General features: G+C 48.9%; 1 protein-coding gene across 1 annotated transcript in view; it reads left to right on the forward strand.

The window, feature by feature from the left end:
- Positions 1-17,314, forward strand: part of raver2 (ribonucleoprotein, PTB-binding 2) — a 36,547-nt gene extending 19,233 nt beyond the window's left edge. The window contains exons 4-16 of the mRNA XM_036522774.1: positions 4,636-4,827; positions 7,659-7,785; positions 8,560-8,642; positions 9,274-9,372; positions 10,341-10,452; positions 11,014-11,279; positions 11,961-12,072; positions 12,831-12,991; positions 14,736-14,834; positions 15,270-15,323; positions 15,600-15,722; positions 16,112-16,321; positions 17,165-17,314. Coding sequence (XP_036378667.1) covers positions 4,636-4,827; positions 7,659-7,785; positions 8,560-8,642; positions 9,274-9,372; positions 10,341-10,452; positions 11,014-11,279; positions 11,961-12,072; positions 12,831-12,991; positions 14,736-14,834; positions 15,270-15,323; positions 15,600-15,722; positions 16,112-16,321; positions 17,165-17,302 — 1,776 coding nt within the window. The 3' untranslated portion in view covers positions 17,303-17,314. The remainder of the gene's footprint in view (positions 1-4,635; positions 4,828-7,658; positions 7,786-8,559; positions 8,643-9,273; positions 9,373-10,340; positions 10,453-11,013; positions 11,280-11,960; positions 12,073-12,830; positions 12,992-14,735; positions 14,835-15,269; positions 15,324-15,599; positions 15,723-16,111; positions 16,322-17,164) is intronic.
- Positions 17,315-18,022: the final 708 nt, after the last annotated feature.

The following is an 18,022-nucleotide window of genomic DNA, read 5'->3' on the forward strand; positions in this document are numbered from 1 at the left end:
GTATGAGGCAGTTCTTCAAAGGATTAATCATTTTGATGCCCAGCTGGGTAATTCAGATGACAACCTTAAGTAAAATTTTTCTTCTGCCCTTTTTTTTTTTTTGTTCGATAAATGCCAGATTTGGAGATAAATGCAGCCTGTCGGCATTAGTCTGTGTGAGGATATGACTATGAAGAGAGAGGACTGCCTCCCAATGGTTTGTTTTCCTTCATCATTTATTTTCAGCTTTGGATTCACTTTTCTGTCACACTCAGTTATTTTCAATATACTAAGTAGTAATCTGATTGCTGGTTTGTAAACTGTATCGCTGTTTACCAAGTCCAATCTACCTCCACGTGGTGACTATTTAAGATACAAATTGTGCTTTTATTAATCATTTTACATGTTATCCAGTTAGTCTTTAACACTTGAAATGGGATAATCACTTATGTTAAATCGTTATTTACATTCACAGGTAAACACCTGTCCTTGTCCTGCAGCTGTTTGTTGATTTGATTATGCCACTTTTTTTGGCATTGTATGCTATGTATCTACAGATGTTGCAACAGATTAGATACTCGTTAAATAATTGTTTGTCACAAGAGTCTGTATGCGTGGGTTTGACTCTTTTTTGGGATGAACAAATGATCATTTTGAACAAAAAAATGGCAAGAAGACAAGTTGAAAATGATGAAAATTTTTTTGATGAAAATCAGAGATGGTGATGTTACAAAGGGGTAGCATTTTCCCATTTTTCACAGGGGATGCTCCCTTCTCTGTGACATTAAATCACACCCCACTGACTGGCATTGCTGTGTCTGTGAGGTTAAATCACACCCTACTGACTGGCATTGCTCTGTGTCTGTGAGGTTAAAACCCACTCTACTGACCGGCATTGCTCTGTGTCTGTGAGGTTAAAACACACTCTACTGACCGGCATTGCTCTGTGTCTGTGAGGATAGATCACATCCCACTGACTGGCATTGCTCTGTGTCTGTGAGGATAGATCACATCCCACTGACCGGCATTGCTCTGTGTCTGTGAGGTTAAATCATACCCTACGGATTGACTCGCTCCGTGGCTGTGAGGTTAAATCACACCCTACGGATTGACTCGCTCCGTGTCTGTGAGGTTAAATCACACCCTACGGATTGACTCGCTCCGTGTCTGTGAGGTTAAATCACACCCTACGGATTGACTCGCTCTGTGGCTGTGAGGTGAGAGGTCCTTCCACTGCTGCTCATTTACAGAGATGCTTCAGAGCAGGAGAGCTTCAGCATCTGAGGAAGTCACAGGGATAAACACTATAGAGATGGGTAGAATACAGTTGCAAGTAGAAGATAATCTAGGGTTTGTCTGTGATTATTCAGGAATACATAATGATGATCCATCTGTTCGAAAAGGGAATGAGCAGTACATAATTCATTATTTTCCATAATTCTGTCATACTGCTTATTTGTGCAGTAAACAGTATTTACGTAACAGGCTTATATCCATGAACTGATATGGCTGTCTGGTGGTCCTGGCCGTTCAGTATACCGGTGAAGGCAGCTGCCTACTGTAGGAAACTTTGTGCACAGCATAAACACTGGAAAGAGTTGAACCCATGACATCATCCCTTGGTTAAGATGCCGTGGAGGCACTGGGACTGCAGACCCTGGCATGGAGTCAGCCCTCCTTTTCCTCCTGCGAAGAAGCAAATCTTTGGCTTGCATTTATCGCCGGGTAAAATAACAGAAATAATCACAGCCCGAAGAGAAGAGGGTAAGGGATGCATCTTAGGCTGGCCGCTCGGCAGCTGTACATAGGGCTCTCTCTCATCGTGGGCTTGCCGTAGGTGGACGCCGGGGTGTTGCATTACGGGAGGCGCTCTGTGGAAGAGCAGCATGGTATTGATTAGCTCCTCTTTAATATCATCGGGATGAGGTCAGTGCAAGTCGGCCGCGGCCCTCTCTCTCTGACAGCAGTGCTGTTAGTCATCCTGCCGGCTGGCTCTTAGGCGCTGTTCATACTCCTACACAGAGCAGCGCCGTGCCGCTTGTCGGTCTCACGCGCACAGATCCATCTATCACTCGCGGCACAAAAAGCCGGGGGGAGTCCAAACGCATACGTCCTCCCAGTCTCCTTGCAGTGGAGCAACACTTATTTAAGCACACACACGTATACACACGCACACACGATCACGCACGCTTCTCACGTACGCACGCACACACGCACTCTCACAGACGCACGCATCACACGCACACACACGCTATCATGCGCGCGTCACACGCACGCACACGCAGCGTAACAAAGAAATTTGACGTGCCGTATGTGTAAAAAAAAAAAAAAAAAAAAGCAAGGCCGGTTTTGTTTCTGCTCTGTCGAAACGAAAATAGCCAGAGAGGTGGAGAGCTAATTGCTGTAAAAGAAGTGAATGGCTGTGTAAGGGCCGTTTTCAACATGTCAGTTTATCTGCGAGCAGATTTTTGGAGGATCTGCTCCAGTGCATTATCTCACATCAGGCATGTAGGGAGATGCTTATCCTAATGCCTGCGCTGGAGTGAGGCCTGCACAGTGGAGGATGAAGAGCCATTTAGCCCGCTTAGGCGTCCGCGCGGCCACGGCACCTTGACCGCTGGGTAATGTCTGTAGCCTGCATATTAAACGTTGCATAAGTAACCCCCGTGAGCAGGCTGACAGATCGGCCTGTGTTTTTTTTTTTTTTTTTTTTTTGAGCTGTGGCCGGGAAAACCTCACTCCAACCCCCCCAACCCCCCCCCCCCGTTGTGTCATCATCGCAGGATGATGGCGAACAGAAAGTGTGTGTGTGCGCGTGCGTGTGTGCGCTTGTCAGGAGGACGCTGAAGGTCTTGCACACTGTGGAAGTGTCTCTACTCCGCGAGGCAGTGACCTGTTTGTCTTTCTCTCAGGGTCCGTACGGTGTAAGTTCCCGGTGTACAGTTTCACACTCTGAGCTACTTGGCACCCGGCGTCGTGACAAATGCTTTTTGCGTGATATATATAGAGCCATTTGTAGACTGCAGTTGCATTATCTTGGAGACAGAAATTAAATTGAGTATCTTGGTGTCTTGAGAATCAATGTTCAGAGGTGTGATTGAGGTTTAACCTGTCCGGGGGAGGTCAGAAGCACTTAGGTGATTTCTCTAGGAGCGCATCACCACCGAGCATAATAAAAGCAGGGTTTATCTGGCGTTCCCCGGGCCCGGTCGGGTAGCCCAGCTTTTGAGTGGTGGAGTATTGATATTCCGTCTAAAGGGTGCAGATTGCATTAGCATTCAGAGACTGCCCACACATTCACTCAGTCATTTAACCAGCCACCCCAGGAGGATTTTTTTCTCCTCTGAAGAGGGGTGAGGATTTACATACCGGCTCACTCATGCGGATGGCTGATGGACCCCCGCCGTGCTGCCCAGGGTTTGAGTCTGAGGGAGGGCGTGGGGTGGGGGTTTGGGGGGGTGGGGGGTGTTGTGGGGTGGTGGGGGGTGCAGGAGCTGACTGATGTGTCACTTCAGATTCTGTGGCTGCCAGCGAGCAGACCTTGCCAGCAGGCTAGTGGATTCATCTGCGGTGGAGAAAGAAAAACTGCCTCGTGACTGGAACAAAGGAGAGTGATCGATCCAGGAGCGCTTGTATTATTTCAGTTACTGTGAAGCGAAAAGTGCTGTTTGAACTCGAGTTCATAACCCCTTCCCACACAAGAGTTTGAATTGTTTACAGACACATGAAACGAAGAGTCACCTGATGCCGGGTTTATTTCTGGGTTTATGCAATACAGACTTATGGAGATGAGGCTGACAGATTGCTGGTAAATTGGCTGCATTTTTCTTGCATGATCCTGTACAGTTTTCTTGAGCAGCTGAAGAGTTAGCATTTGCTGTATCAGAAGTGAAACGCAGCTGGCATTCAGACCGGCTGTCATTTTTTCGTTCAAGGCTTTTTGCAGAGGCAGAGTAGCCAACCGGATTAGATTAGCGGACTGCCAATCAAATTGACTGTTTACGAAACCGGGCAGTTGCGACTCTGCGTGTCCAGATCCAAGGTAATGTGCGCTGCAGAATAATTGCGGGTACAAGCATTACCAGCAACATTGGCCTTGCACTGACTTATCTCAACCTAAAAGGAGTGCAGCCAAAAAGACTGGCTAATAATAATCAAACATGCTTTTTGTATCATTAATGCGAGTTACTGGAATGATGTAGGGAGGAATATTTGAGGCTGTGTGCAGGTGCAGGCAGGCAGGAAGGGGTGGCCTGCTCCCGCTGCTCAGGTACATTGTCTTAATTCCTGCTTGATAAGAGTGAAATGAGCAGTTTTAATTAGGCCCTTCTGCTGCGGCGCGTTACTTTGCTGTCGTTTCGGAGGCGTGAATTCCCAGGGGACCCCACAGCAGAAGTGACGCACGGAGGAAGAAAAACAAAGCGTCGACGCATCGGGGATTCGCTGTTTGACAACTATTACATGTCGCCCTGCAGACTCTCCCCAAAGGGACCGCGGGGTTCACGCAGCGACAGGCCGGCTGTGTAAAATTGCTGTGGGGATAAGGGTCTGGGTGTGTCTGCGCGCGTGTACGCCGCTTTGCGGCGTGTGTACGCGTGGTGTCGGCTTACGCTGCCCCGCTCCTGTCCCCCCCACCCCACCCCCACCCCCCCGCAGCTGGCCCAGGATGAAGACAGCCATGTGCGTGGCTTTGCCGTGGTGGAGTACGAGACGGCGGAGCAGGCGGAGGCCGTGCTGACGGAGATGGACAGGCAGGTGATCGGGGGCCAGGAGATTCGGGTGTCCCTCTGCACCCCGGGGACCTCAGGGAGGAGCACCCTGGCCGCTTTGATCGCCGCGCAGGGGGTGGTGAGTGTTCTCTCTCTCTCACACACACACACACACACACACACACACACACACACAACCACCAAGAATGAGCTGGAACAGTGGCAGTTTAATTACAGTATTCACAAGGCTGCTCTGCCTCAGATAGAGCCCACTTCTGTGGTTCCCAAGATAAAAATAAATCCTACAGCGTTTCAAATATACCCCCCCCCCCCAAAGGGCTGCTGTTATTTTTGCCTGTTGGTGCAGAAATTATGGGAAGTGGATGTCAATTAGAGCTCCCCAGCACAATAAAATGATCCAATTGCATGTTGATTTCAGCAAGTGGGCCGGAAATTGGAAAAACAAAACAAAGAAGTGTACATATTAAAAAAAAAAAATCAATGAGGTAAAGTGCTGCCCTGATGCAGCAGCTGAGCATAATAAGGGGGCTTTGGAGATCATCAGGACCTGCTGTTTAACCTAGCCTTAACCAAATGGAGGTTTTTTTCTGCGCTATCGTATTACAACACTAGTGAAATATACTACTGAGTGTAGTAGTTGAAGTGAAAACATTGTTGGCAGGATTTATGTAAATGATACCAATTACATTCTACATTAATGCCTTGTAATATTTACCAAATAACCAAAACAAGTGTGTTTAGGCATCATATTGGTTCTAATGCATGCCTGTAGTGATGGAAACTTCAGATCTGTGTAGATGCTCAGTTATCTTTATGGCAAAATACTGTCTACAGTACCTATGGCTTTCATCCATTCTTCTCTCTATTAGTGTACAGCAGATTTGGAGGAATTGACACAGTAATATTGTCCAATACAGTGAATGTAGGTAATTTTTTAAAAGTTAAGAGTGCACAATGTCAATCTCCATGTTAAAAAAGGCTTCATTGAAAACATTAGCTGTATATGGACAATATTACACAGCTAATGTTTTCAATCAAGAATCTATAAACTGTAATATTTCTCTTTAAGATCAGGAATTATCTTTACAAATTCTCCGGAGTGCCTATCCATTCTGTAGTGTTTCAGACATGAGCCCACCCTCAGTTAATAAGGCTGTACCAGTATGGAACAAGGTTGTCTCAAGGTGCCTAGAATATAGTTATACTGGAGGCTGAAGTTATAATGAAGGGAACGAAAGTGAATCGATTCTCAACGAGATGAGAAAACAGTGTATATAAAAAAACCATCACCCACAACACTCAAGTAAATCTCATTTGTTTAGTTATTTCCAGCTAAGCTTCAAGTGCGCTTGTTTCAGTCATATTGTATGAAATGAATTCTGCCCAATGTTCTTGTTTTGTGCACAGCGTTCAGGTACTTTTATAAGATTTGAGGTTGTATCCCTGGCAAAAGACATTAATTTAATCCCTTGGCAAACTCCTTGCACATTGCACTTTAATATTTTTTGCTCCCTTCGACTGATCCCTTCAAGTTTTTCCAGATAGGAGACTTAGGCAGCAATATCATCCCTGCAATTTTTCCCGTTCATTAGTCTTTCCCTACATGATTTAAGCTGGTCCCATGGTATGCAGATGCACATGGCTAGTTACTGTTTATTTGTGATAACACCCTTTAATGTCATGTCTAAATTCTCAGATGAGTTAATGTGCAAATTTTGGTCATTTCAAGGAGAAATGTACAGTGCAGGGGCACCTCATTGGAACATCTTCCATAAATTTACTATAGATTACATATTTCTGAAATGTCAGAAAAAATTGCACAATTAAAAGCTAAACCCATTATGCTGGAGCACATTTTCCCCTGAAGCTAATGGCACCAACAGCCCAATAGCACAAATCCAGAAGAGGCTCTTCCCATCCCTCATGAAGTGTGCTTAGATTTAGCTGGAGTGAGAGTAAAGGCAGCAGATGGACCCCTCTCTGGTCTGATTGTGCTGTAGCTGGGGGGAAGAACCAGCCAACCAAACAGAATGATGCAAGCTGACATTTCTCAGGAAGACTCAGCCTTGGAAGACGCTGACAGCAATGGCTCTTGCTGTGTTCTGAGGGCACCTTCAGTATCAGCCCCCTTAATGCACACGGTCCGCTTTGCGGGGCTGTGAACATCACGTCCGCTGGAGTTCAGCTCAGGGCTCAGGCTGAAATAGTTTTTAAAGAAGAGATTTGTCTCCACAACGAACTAAGGCATTGCGCTAGCGCTCGTGTCCTGTGCCGTCGTGGTTAGACTGAATCCAGGTTGTGTTCACGGTGACGTGGGCTTGTGGTCGTTGCGTACATCCAGAGCAGAAATGGATCTTGGGAATTGGTGGGCTGTATCCCTGTCAGTCCTGCATCCCCAGCCTGAAGCTGCAGTGTGCGGTGTATGGTGAGAATGCCTCCCTGAGTGCTGTAGGATTGCTCCTCTCCATGGTAGCAGATGGGTTCCTGGCTGTAAACAAGCTGCCCGTGTTGGAGGGACATCAGGAACGCCCTAATTGGGGAGATCTGGTCTTCCAGAGGGGCCAGCTTGATCTGATGGCGTGACCACACAGAACAATAATCACCTTTGATTCACACAGACAGGAAGGCCACCCGAGTCATGCACCGTGTCAGCATGATGGTTCACTGTGGATATTTCAGTTGATCTTGCCCTAATGATCCAGTCCTGTGGGATTTATTTGTCTGTAACGTGCCTCTCCTGCAGCACTGGCCAAATGCATTTTCAACAAGAAACACTAAGAACAGCCGGGAGACTGCTATAGGGCGTGTGCGTCTGTGTGTCTCTGTCTCTGTCTGTGTCTCTGTCTGTCTGTATTTGTGTCTGTGTGCGCGTGCGTGTATGTGTGTGTGAGTGTGTGTGTTCTGTCTGTCTCCTGTTGTAACACAAGGCCCGATGTGTCGTCCTGACAGATGTCGAGCAACAAGAAGGGTCTGCTGCCAGAGCCCAGCCTGGCCCAGCTGCTAAACAGCATGAGTAACCCTGCAGCTCTGCAGGTGCTGATGAGGCCATACCTGGCCACCGGGGGCAAGCGAGGAGGTGAGCGCTCATACACACACACACACAAACACACGCAGAAATACACACACTCTCTCTCTCCCTCTCTCTCTCTCACACACACACGCGCAAGCAGCATCTCACCTGCACCCCTCCCCTCCCACGCTACCTAAAGTGTCTGCAGCCCGCTGTGTGCACCAGGCTCGTAGCTCGAACCCCACACCTGGAGTGTCTGGGGTGGGAATGGATTTAGAAGCAGCCACTGCGCAATCAGCACAACCATTTAGAAACGTCTAATTAAGTTAATAGGGCCCCATATACAGGAATAGAAATTGACAGACCAAAACAGCAGGCACTGCAGGAAATGAGTTTGACAGCTGTAATACATGTTCTGACAGCACCACTGTCTAGCGTATTTACATTCCGTTTCATCACATATACCTATTCCACCTAGTTGTGTGTCCACTGATTTAAAAAAAAAAAAACGCCTCAATTTAATTAAAAGATCTTTTATAATCATTAATTCTGGATACTTTTTGATTAATGCCTAATCATATATTAAAATGAGCTTTTCAGACACACAGAGAACAAATGAGCCCAGGAAGGCATCGGGGCTGGCTCTTTTAAGAGGACACACAATTGTAGAGCTAAAATTAGCCCATGATTAAATGTTAAACTTTTCTACCTATTCTGGAGCAGGTTGCTATTAATGTGGGTGCACGCAGTCGTTATGGAGGGACTACAGAGGGGTAAGTGGCCAGACTCAGGCCAAGCGTAGTATTGTGTTTCAGTCTGACCTTTTGTTTTTCTTCTCAGGCAAATTTGGGAGGCCGCAGGGCTTACCCTTCCTCCGCCCCCCTCTGACTGCAGCTCTGCTTCAGCTGGGGAAGGTGCAGCAGGTAAGAGCATGTGGATATTCAAGATCACATGCTTCCGTATCACTGACGCGTTCGATAGCTTGACTGGCTGATTTGGTCAAACATAAAGCATGGACATTTACCTCAGGTTTAAAATGCATGGCATAGCTCCGTATCTAGCTAGCTAGCTAGATACGTAATGCTTAACTAAATAGCAAGATATGGAACTAGCAAAGCTCAGTAGCTAGATGCTTGGCTAGCTAGCTAGTTAACATTATAGTTATCTCAAGCAGGAGGTAGCAATTTCTGCTCACAATATAAGAAGTCAACAGACTGTTGTGCAGAAGCAGCTGATCATCGTAGGTTGTTGCAAACGTGTTATTATTATTATTATTATTATTATTATTATTATTATTATTATATATTTTGTCCTAAAGGATTTAAAGCATACAGTATTGTATCCAATAAATAGTGCCTAGAACATTTTATTTTGACCAATACTTTCCTTGTAAAAGCTTGCGATTTTATAATACAAAGAGTGTATAGGGTTGTGGAGTTGGGGAGGAGAGTAGGGTAGTGGAGTGAGGCAGGAACATACAGGCATGGTGTCAGGGGCGTGGGCGATAGTAGTGGAAGCCGGGAGCGCTCACCATGGGGAATCTTCCTCTCACAGAATGCCCTGCTCGGGAACGGCCTGGTGCTTCAGAACCTCCTGCAGATGCAGCTGGCCCAGCAGCAGCTCCTCCAAATCAAGGACAAACACATGAACAACGTGAGAACCCCCCGTGTGCGCGCGTGTGTGCGCGTTCGTGTGAGTGCATGTGAACGTGGGTGCGCGCGCCTGCTCTTCGGTCTCCTCCTCTGCTGCCTCTCCTCCAGTTCCTCCATGCCTTCCAGAGTAATCCTGCTGTGCGGGAATGCAATGTTAACCCGCAGCAACACCAGCCTTGATTTCATCCGGTTTCTTATGTAACGCTCGGTTAGAAGCGATGCGGATTGTCAGTTTCAGAGCTCTTTCCAGGAGTTCAGGGAGGTCTCCATCTTCGTCAGGGCATGCATATGGAAACGGGAGGCCTCTGGCCGGAAGGCGTCAGCTTGTGGTGCGCCTGCTACGCCTGTGGGAGAGGATTGGTTTACGCAGTGTTATAAACGTGATCTGAGCGGACTCTCAAAGAGCCCCGCGGCCAGTTCAGCACTGAGGCTGGCACATACCACGTCAAAGCGCAGGCCTATCCGAGCGCCCTCTGGAATCTAAGCACAGCAGACCTCCCTCGTACATGGTTTATCAAGCCAGCGACATTAAAAGCAATAGAGAAAGGAATGCAGGATACTTTAAATCTTTTTATGTAAATGGTTTTTGCTCATCTTATTGAGAAATAATGAAAAATGCCCTCTTTGTTTAGTAACATCAGTCATTTCTGTTTATGTCTCAAAAAAAAGATTGTTCTATGAAGCACTTTTAAATGCCCGCTTTACTGTACAGAATTCCTCGCCTTTTTCGCCCCTATGCGTACACACAACGTCAACTGAAAGTAATCTCCACCAAGGTTTTCAATTGCGCTCAGAAGGGAAGACAAATCTCTGTAATAAGAGGCAGCGCTACCGTACCCTGTATTGCCATCATCAATCCTCCCTGTGATGCTCTGCTGTGAACATCTCAAGCTGCTGGATGCCGCAGCGTGAGGAAATGTCAGATCATTACCTGTGCGCGTGTGTCCCGACGCCGTCTCGTCCCTCCAGGTGCCGAGCCTGCTGGGCGATCCCTCCAGACTGCTGCTGCAGAAGGCCATGGGTCTGCGGGCCGCGGCCCCCATAGCCCTGGGCAAGGGGCTGCTGGGAGACTCCCCCGGCGGTGAGTGGAGACGCGCGATGCGTGCGGCTACCCGGTCCAGCACCACTGCCCCGAGGCAACGCAGGTCAAAATCAGACATTCCCACATTCACATAGATCCAGCCAATTCCGGTTTGTCTATGCTGTTGGCCTGTTTACCTTGCCTGTCTCGAGTGTGCCGATAAGGAACGGACCTCCTTGGCTGTAAATAGAAGGCCATTTATCAGGTGAATAATGGTATTCACAGCGAATGAAACCCCGGAGGTGCAGCACGGCAGTAGTGTGCACTCATCTCCGGGAGATCAGCGTGGCTCAGCGTGTGGAAATGTGTGAAGTGGCTAAATCTTATTTTCATGATGAGTTTATGGAATGTAAAATTGCTCCCTTCTGAGAAACAGCCTCCTCTTCGACCCTGAGACACGAGCGCTGAATAGAAATCTTTTGATTGCTGTCAGGGAGCGTTGTGCTTGGCGTCTGTTAGCAGTGGAGCAGTGTTTTAGGCAGGGTGTAGGGAGCAGGTGAAGCTGTGTTGGTGTCCTGCGCGCTCTCTCTCTCTCTGATGGTCGCCGGCGTGTGTCCACAGAGCTGCCTCAGGACTCGCTGCAGGCGTCCGCCCAGGGCGCGGGCGCGTCCGCCGGGATGATGCCGTACCTGCCGGGCAGGCAGCACCTGGGCGCCGCGGCCGGCGGCGAGCAGAACGGTGCCCCCTCCGCCGACAAGCAGCCCGCGCCCCCGGGGACCTCGGCCGCCTCCCAGCCCATGGCTCAGCCCAGCTTCCCCATCATGGGCGCCCTGCTGCCAGGAACATCTCCCAAAGCACAGCAGAGCGAGAGCGCCACCCCGGGCATGGTACGCACCCCCGCCGATCCCTCCAGCACCCTTGCACCCCCCCGTCCCCTCGGTCGGAGGGGGGCGCCCCACGGCGCGCTCCGTTTAGATGTTGCTGCGAATCTGATTGGTTTGTCAGACGCCCTTTGCAGACCCGGGGCTCCAGCCTGAATTAGCTCTGAAAGCTGTTGAAAGGCTCGATCACTCACTGAGCAAAAAAGCCCCGTCTTGTAGCAGGAGGTGATTCCTGTGGCCTCCAGCTCTGCAGCAGTCGGAGTCAATAGACAGCCTGCGCTCTGCACTTTGCAGCACACAGGCTGTGAACCTGCTGTTTCTGTTGTGATTCACGATTTATTATTTACACATTTATTCATTTAGCAGAAGCTTTTATCCAAAGCAGCGTACAAAAGTATTTTTCCCCTCGTTTCCCCCGAATTTTTTCCCCTCTTTCAGAGACAATGGCTGAGTTTGCTGCATTTACGGGTCATCATTGTTCCCTTTGCCATTAAATGAGTTTCATTAAAATTCAAGTGCCATAATTTAGTAGTGGAGAAGCTCTTAAGGGAACATACAGGTAATAATGATAATTCTCAATTCCCAGAAGGGCTGCTTTAATTAATGGAGAACAGAACCCACTGTGCTCATCTCCATCAAGCAGGCGATAGGACATAAGTCTGTGAATGGTGTTTGTTTTGACTACAGACTCAGAGTAGCAACCAGACCTCACTGCTGGGAGAACCGCCCAAAGAACTGAAGCTCCCCTCTAACCCCTACTTGAACCTGGCCAGTGTTCTCCCAGGCATGGTCCTGCAAGGTACCCAGCATCTGTACATGTGCACATTTACATAGACACGCAGCCACGCCATACTACACACACATGCACACGTATATATATATATATATATATATATATATATATATGTATATGTATGTACATACACATAGACACACCACTCGCACATGCACACACATTGCGCACACACACACAAAGCCATGTCACCCATAATTGCACGCAGGAAATGTATACGGAAGCTCAGAGCCACACCACTCATACATGCACACATGTGCACATCTACACACACAGCCATGCCACACATACATGCACTCATATACATGTCCACACACACTGGATGCACACATACACACACACAGCTACACCACATATAGAAAAACACATATACATTTGGTCACACAGCTGCAGCATGCATAGATGGACACATATATACATACACACACACACACACACGACACTGTGACAATTCATATGTGTGCATATGTGTACACATGTACACACATACTCATACACACTCATGCATGTGTATACTCCGCAGAGACTCCACAAGGCATTCATGCACATGTACACAGACTTCTCTGTGCCTTTTCAGAGGTGGTTACATGTGAGGCACTTTTGTGTATTCAGACTAATAATAATGGCCATCAATCAAGAATAAGTGAAGTGTGAACAATAACAGTAGGGGTGAGTGTATATGGAATGTCTAAACTGGCAGAGGACAGAGCGGCCCGTGCTGAAACTGGTGTGTGTGTAACGCTGCTGTGTGTTTGTGCCTCCAGCTCCTGCCAGCAGTAAAGGCCAGAGTGTGGCCTCTCACAGCGGGGTGTATGGCAGTGTGCTGGCCCCTGTCTCCCAGCCGCCGGCGCAGCCCGCTGCTGCCCAGTACAGCTCTGATACCTCCACTGACTACACACAGCAGTACAGCCAGCAGTACTCCCAGGTAACTGCACCCAGAGTTACTAACACCTCTGACATTACACACAGAATTACCCAGAGGTAACTAACATATCTACCATTACACACAGAATTACCCAGAGGTAAGTAACACCTCTGACATTACACACAGAATTACCCATAGGTAACTAACACATCTACCATTACACACAATGTTTCCCACAGGTAGCTAACACCTTCGACATTAGACACAGCATTACTTAAATTTAACTAACACCTCCACTGTTGCGCACAGCATTACTTACATGTAACTTACACCTCTAACATTACACATGGTACTATTCACAGGTAGCTAACGCCTCTACTATTACACGTGGCATAACCCATGGGTAACTAACACCTCTAACATTACATATAGTGTTGCTCACTGGTAACTAACACCCTCACCATTGCACACGGTAATACTTACAGATAACTTACACCTCTAACATCACACAAAGTATTACTCACTGGAAATAACACTTCTACCATCACGCACAGCGGTACTCATAGGTAGCTAACACCTCTAATATTACACATAGCATTACTCATAGCTTCACACTTCCACAAATGCATTCTGCATAACGTGCAGATTACTAATACCTCCATGACTACAGCATTATTCATTTGTATTAGATCTTGCCTGCACCAATACACAGAGGTAGGCATAGAAACTATTGTCTCCTGCACTAATATAGATGTACCTATACAATGTTAAATGTTCCATCTGCCCTTAATATATAGGTTTGGTTCCCCACCTCTATTCTTGAGTCATCGCCCAGTAATCATAGATTATTCATACTGATCTGGTAATAACTGCAAGTGGCAGCAGATTGAAAGGGAGCTAGAGAAAGGCTGAACAGAAAATGGAGCTTTGATGAAGTGTGTTAAGTGTGTGTAATGGTGAGAATTGCACACCTCTCTTCCGCACGGCGTTGGCAGCCTCCGTTTCGCTCGAGCAAAGCCTGCCGTGTTTTGTCATCATTTCTTCCTCGCTCTTGGAGGGCCGCTGTGTGCCGTATCTTTACAAATGGGCCTGGTGTGACTGGGCTCTGTGTGTGACACAGACAGTGCGCTTGGCTCTGGGTATCCTGTCCCATCTGGTCCTCCACTCCCCCGCAATCCGCCACCTCCAGGGGTCTGATGCACGGCGCGTTCTCACAGAGCGCTCAGCCGCTGCAGCTGAGAGGGAGAGAGAGGGAGGGATGGAGAGAGGGAGAGAGGGAGGGAGGGAGAGAGAGAGGGAGAGAGAGAGAGAGAGGGAGAGAGGGAGAGGGAGGGAGGGAGGGAGAGAGAGAGAGAGGGATTCATTGACAGGGAGGGAGGGACGGAGGGAGGGAGGGAGAGGTACTCGCCGTGATTATCCCCTCAGAGCCCAGAGAGAGATGGAGGGGGAAATGGGAACGGAGGGAATGAGGGAGAGAGAGTGAGTAAGCAGTCATGGATGAAAGAAACAGAGCGAGGGAGCAGGGAAGTGAAGGAGTTCACAGACGAGAACTAGTGGAAAACAAAGGGATGGAGAATGAGTGGGCACAGGCAGGGAGAGGAGGAATATGAAGTGAGGGAACGAGTGAGTACAACCACAGAGAGAGAGGGAATATGAAGTGAGAGAACGAGTGAGCGCAGAGGCAGGGAGAGGGGAGGAGGGGGAATAAGGGAGTGAAAGAGTGAGCACAGCCATAGCAGAAGGAGGAATTTTACTCCTTCTGTAACTCCCTCTGACTCCTGCACTTTTTCTTCCCTCGCTGTAGGAAGCCATGCAGCAGTGGTACCAGCACTATCAAGCACAGGGCTACAGTGGCGCCCCCCAGGAGAGCACGGCGAGCGAGTACGGGAAGGAGCAGGCGCAGGTGGGTCCGGCGGCGTGCGCGCGCGCACACACACACACACACACACACGCACGCACGCACACACACACGCGCACACACACACACACACACACACGCACGCACGCACACACGTGCACACACACACACGCATGGGCACACACGCGCATGGACACGGACTCACACGCACGCACACACACACGCGCACGGACATGGACTCACACGCACGGACACACACAGGGACACACACACACGCACGGACACACGCGCACACGCACGGACACACACACACGCGCGCACGCGCACGGACACACACGCACATACACGTGCACGGACACACGCGCACGGACACACACACACACACACATGCATGCACAGACACACGCGCACGCACGCATACGCGCAGCAACGCGCCACACTGTGGCAGTGTCTAACACTGCCTCTCCTCCTCTGTTGAAGATATCGGCCTTTGCGCAGGCCACTTCCAGCTCCTCTGAGACCTACTTCACCCAGGTGAGCCGGCCAGCTCCCAGACAGCGCCGTCACAATGACAGAAACACAGAAATGAAGGCTGCTTCCCCACGCCATTGTATTCACTCAGATCTATTGTTTTTGAATATCGTTGTTATCTGTGTAACAGATATGTTTATGAATTTGTACTTAGATGTATTCAGGGTTATGTGCGTTCTCTTTATCATACAGTAGTTTTAAAATGTTGTGGCAGGTGACGTGATGATTTCAGCTGCTACCATTTGCGGCTCTGTGTAACCGAACGCTCTGTGTTTACAGGGAACTGCCACCACATCCTACGGGGATTACAGCACCTACATGCAGGCTGTCAATCAGTACTATTCTCAGACACAAATGTCTCAGGCAGCTGCCCAGGCCTATCAGCACAGGGACGCAAGCAAGGTACCCCCGCCCCCCTGGGCTCTGTCCAACCCCCAGCCCCCACCCCTCACCCCATGGGCAGGGTCTCTGCTACCTCCCTGCATGATAGCGTCTCTCTCTCACACCTTTGCTCTTACGCTCCCGTCGGCAAAGCGTTCTTAGATCACAGCGAGGCCCCGTGGCATTTATATGGCCCGCTGAGTGTTTGTTTGGGTATGAGTGGCATGGCCGCTTTGAAATGGATATTGTGACTGAGAGCGCGTCAGTCTTCGGGAGAGCAGGTGAGTGTGCGCTGTTGGCGTGTCGTGAGGGTGTTTGTGTGCCTGTGCGCGCGCGGGTGTGTGCATGCGTGCCTGTGTGTGTGTCTGGGACGAGCGGGGGCGGCTCTCAGTTCCAGTGTCGTCTGTTAGGAGGCCGACGTGACCAAGTCCTCCCTGGCCAGCGCCCTGCACCCGGCCAGCAACGGCAGCGCCCACAGCTTGCACCCAGGCGGCCTCCTACCCGGCTACAGCTCGCTGCCCGTCATCCCGGGGTACATAGGGGCGCAGCAGGCCACCGCCAGCTCCACGGCACACTCCCAGAGTGGGCAGGCCACCGCCGACTGGAACCAGTACTACTACGTGAGTGACCGTGCGTGCTGAGATGAAGGCAGTCAGCGTGGAAGAGGTTAATAAGGGTTAAGCTCAGCTTCCTCGCCGTCATTCCTGTGGAGCCCTCCATGTACCAAGAACTGGACCCTCGAGGACTACATGCCATGCATATTCTGCTGTATAACTTTTAAGATTTAAGATTTACAAGACTCATCATGTTTTACACACCGTATATTGTTGTGTCTTACTACCTACATGTCTCACCATTCTTAAGTACTGTTAAGAACTTCTTAGGAAATTCTTTCCTACTCTATTTGTCCAGCCAGTGCCAGCCAGAAGCAGATGGGCTCCCCCTCTGACCCGGGCTCTGCTCAGGGTTCCTTCCTATTTGTCAGGGAGTTTTTCCTTGCCACTGTTGCCTTTGGCTTGCTCTGAGGGAGTTATCAGGCCTGGAACACTGATGTAAAGCTGCTTTGTGACAACTCATGTTGCAAACAGTGCTGTATAAATGAACTGAACTGAAATTGAAAGTTCAGCTGAAGCAGACACTGAAAGATGTTAGACATTGTTAGCTCTGACTCAAAGTGAGTCTTAAGAAGCCACTTAGCCTTCCTCCCTTTGTGGGAGTGAAGCATAGTGGATAGGGAGCACACCTGTAACTGAAAGGCTGCTGGTTCAGTTTCCCTTCTATTCCACTGCTGCTGTACCCTTGGGCACAGGTACTTAACCCACAATTGCCTCAGTAAATATCCAGCTGTATAAATGGATAACATTGTACAAGCCTGTAATTGATGTAAGTCGCTCTGGATAAGAGCATCTTCTAAGTGCCAGTAAAGTAAAGTAATGCAATGTATGTGTAATGTCTCCCTGCAGAACCAGGCCCGGGGACAGAAGCGTGAGTACTCCCAGCTGCCCCTGCAGGACCCCGCCTCGGACGGGGCCTACGTGGGCCAGCACTCCCAGGGCCTGGGTGGTCAGTACGCAGACTATTACAAAAAGAAGAGGATCTAGGCCTCCGTTGCCCCCCCCCCCCCCAGGACCTCCAGTTGTGTCCTCCACGCTATCCGTACCCTTCCCCTCCCCCGCACCCTAATGCCTGCCCCCCTTGCTCCTGTCTCTGATGTTGTCCATGCCTTAACTTTGAACTCTGCTCAGTTGATGTTGAAAGGTTTCTTGTTTAAATAAATGTACATTTTTATAATGTATTTGCTTTTGTATTTACATTAACACAGGCCTTCCTGTGGGACGTGTGTTGTCAGGTAACACTTATTTCTGTGGAAACGTTTTTTTGTTTTTTTTTTTTGTTTTTTTCTTTCTCCTTTTTGAAACGGGGGCAAACATTGCCCCTTGCAAGAAGGTACACTTTTTAGTTGTAATTTTGAAGAAATGAGATTTCCTTCTATTCTTAGGGGTTTTTTTTCCCTTACTGCAAATGCATCCTGTGTTCCTCGCTCTGTAAGGAAACCTCAAGGTGATGTTTGCGCTCTGTATATTGTGCTGTCACTTTGTAAGTGTAGGAGTTGAGCAGCTGTTAGCAGGAGGTACTGATGCTGCTGGAGCCTGCCCAGGCAGGGACCCAGGTCCTAAACAAAGCTCTCTGTCCTCGAGGGTGGGAGCAGTCTTTCAGCTCAATGGTCATGTTTAATAGCAACTGCAATAAGGCACGGCAGTGCTGGGCTAGACTCCCTGTAAACAATGCTGTAGGTATAGTAGCTTTGCTGCCTGTTTTTC

Source organism: Megalops cyprinoides, chromosome 2 (assembly GCF_013368585.1).
Source record: "Megalops cyprinoides isolate fMegCyp1 chromosome 2, fMegCyp1.pri, whole genome shotgun sequence".
In the NCBI taxonomy this organism is placed as follows: domain Eukaryota; kingdom Metazoa; phylum Chordata; class Actinopteri; order Elopiformes; family Megalopidae; genus Megalops; species Megalops cyprinoides.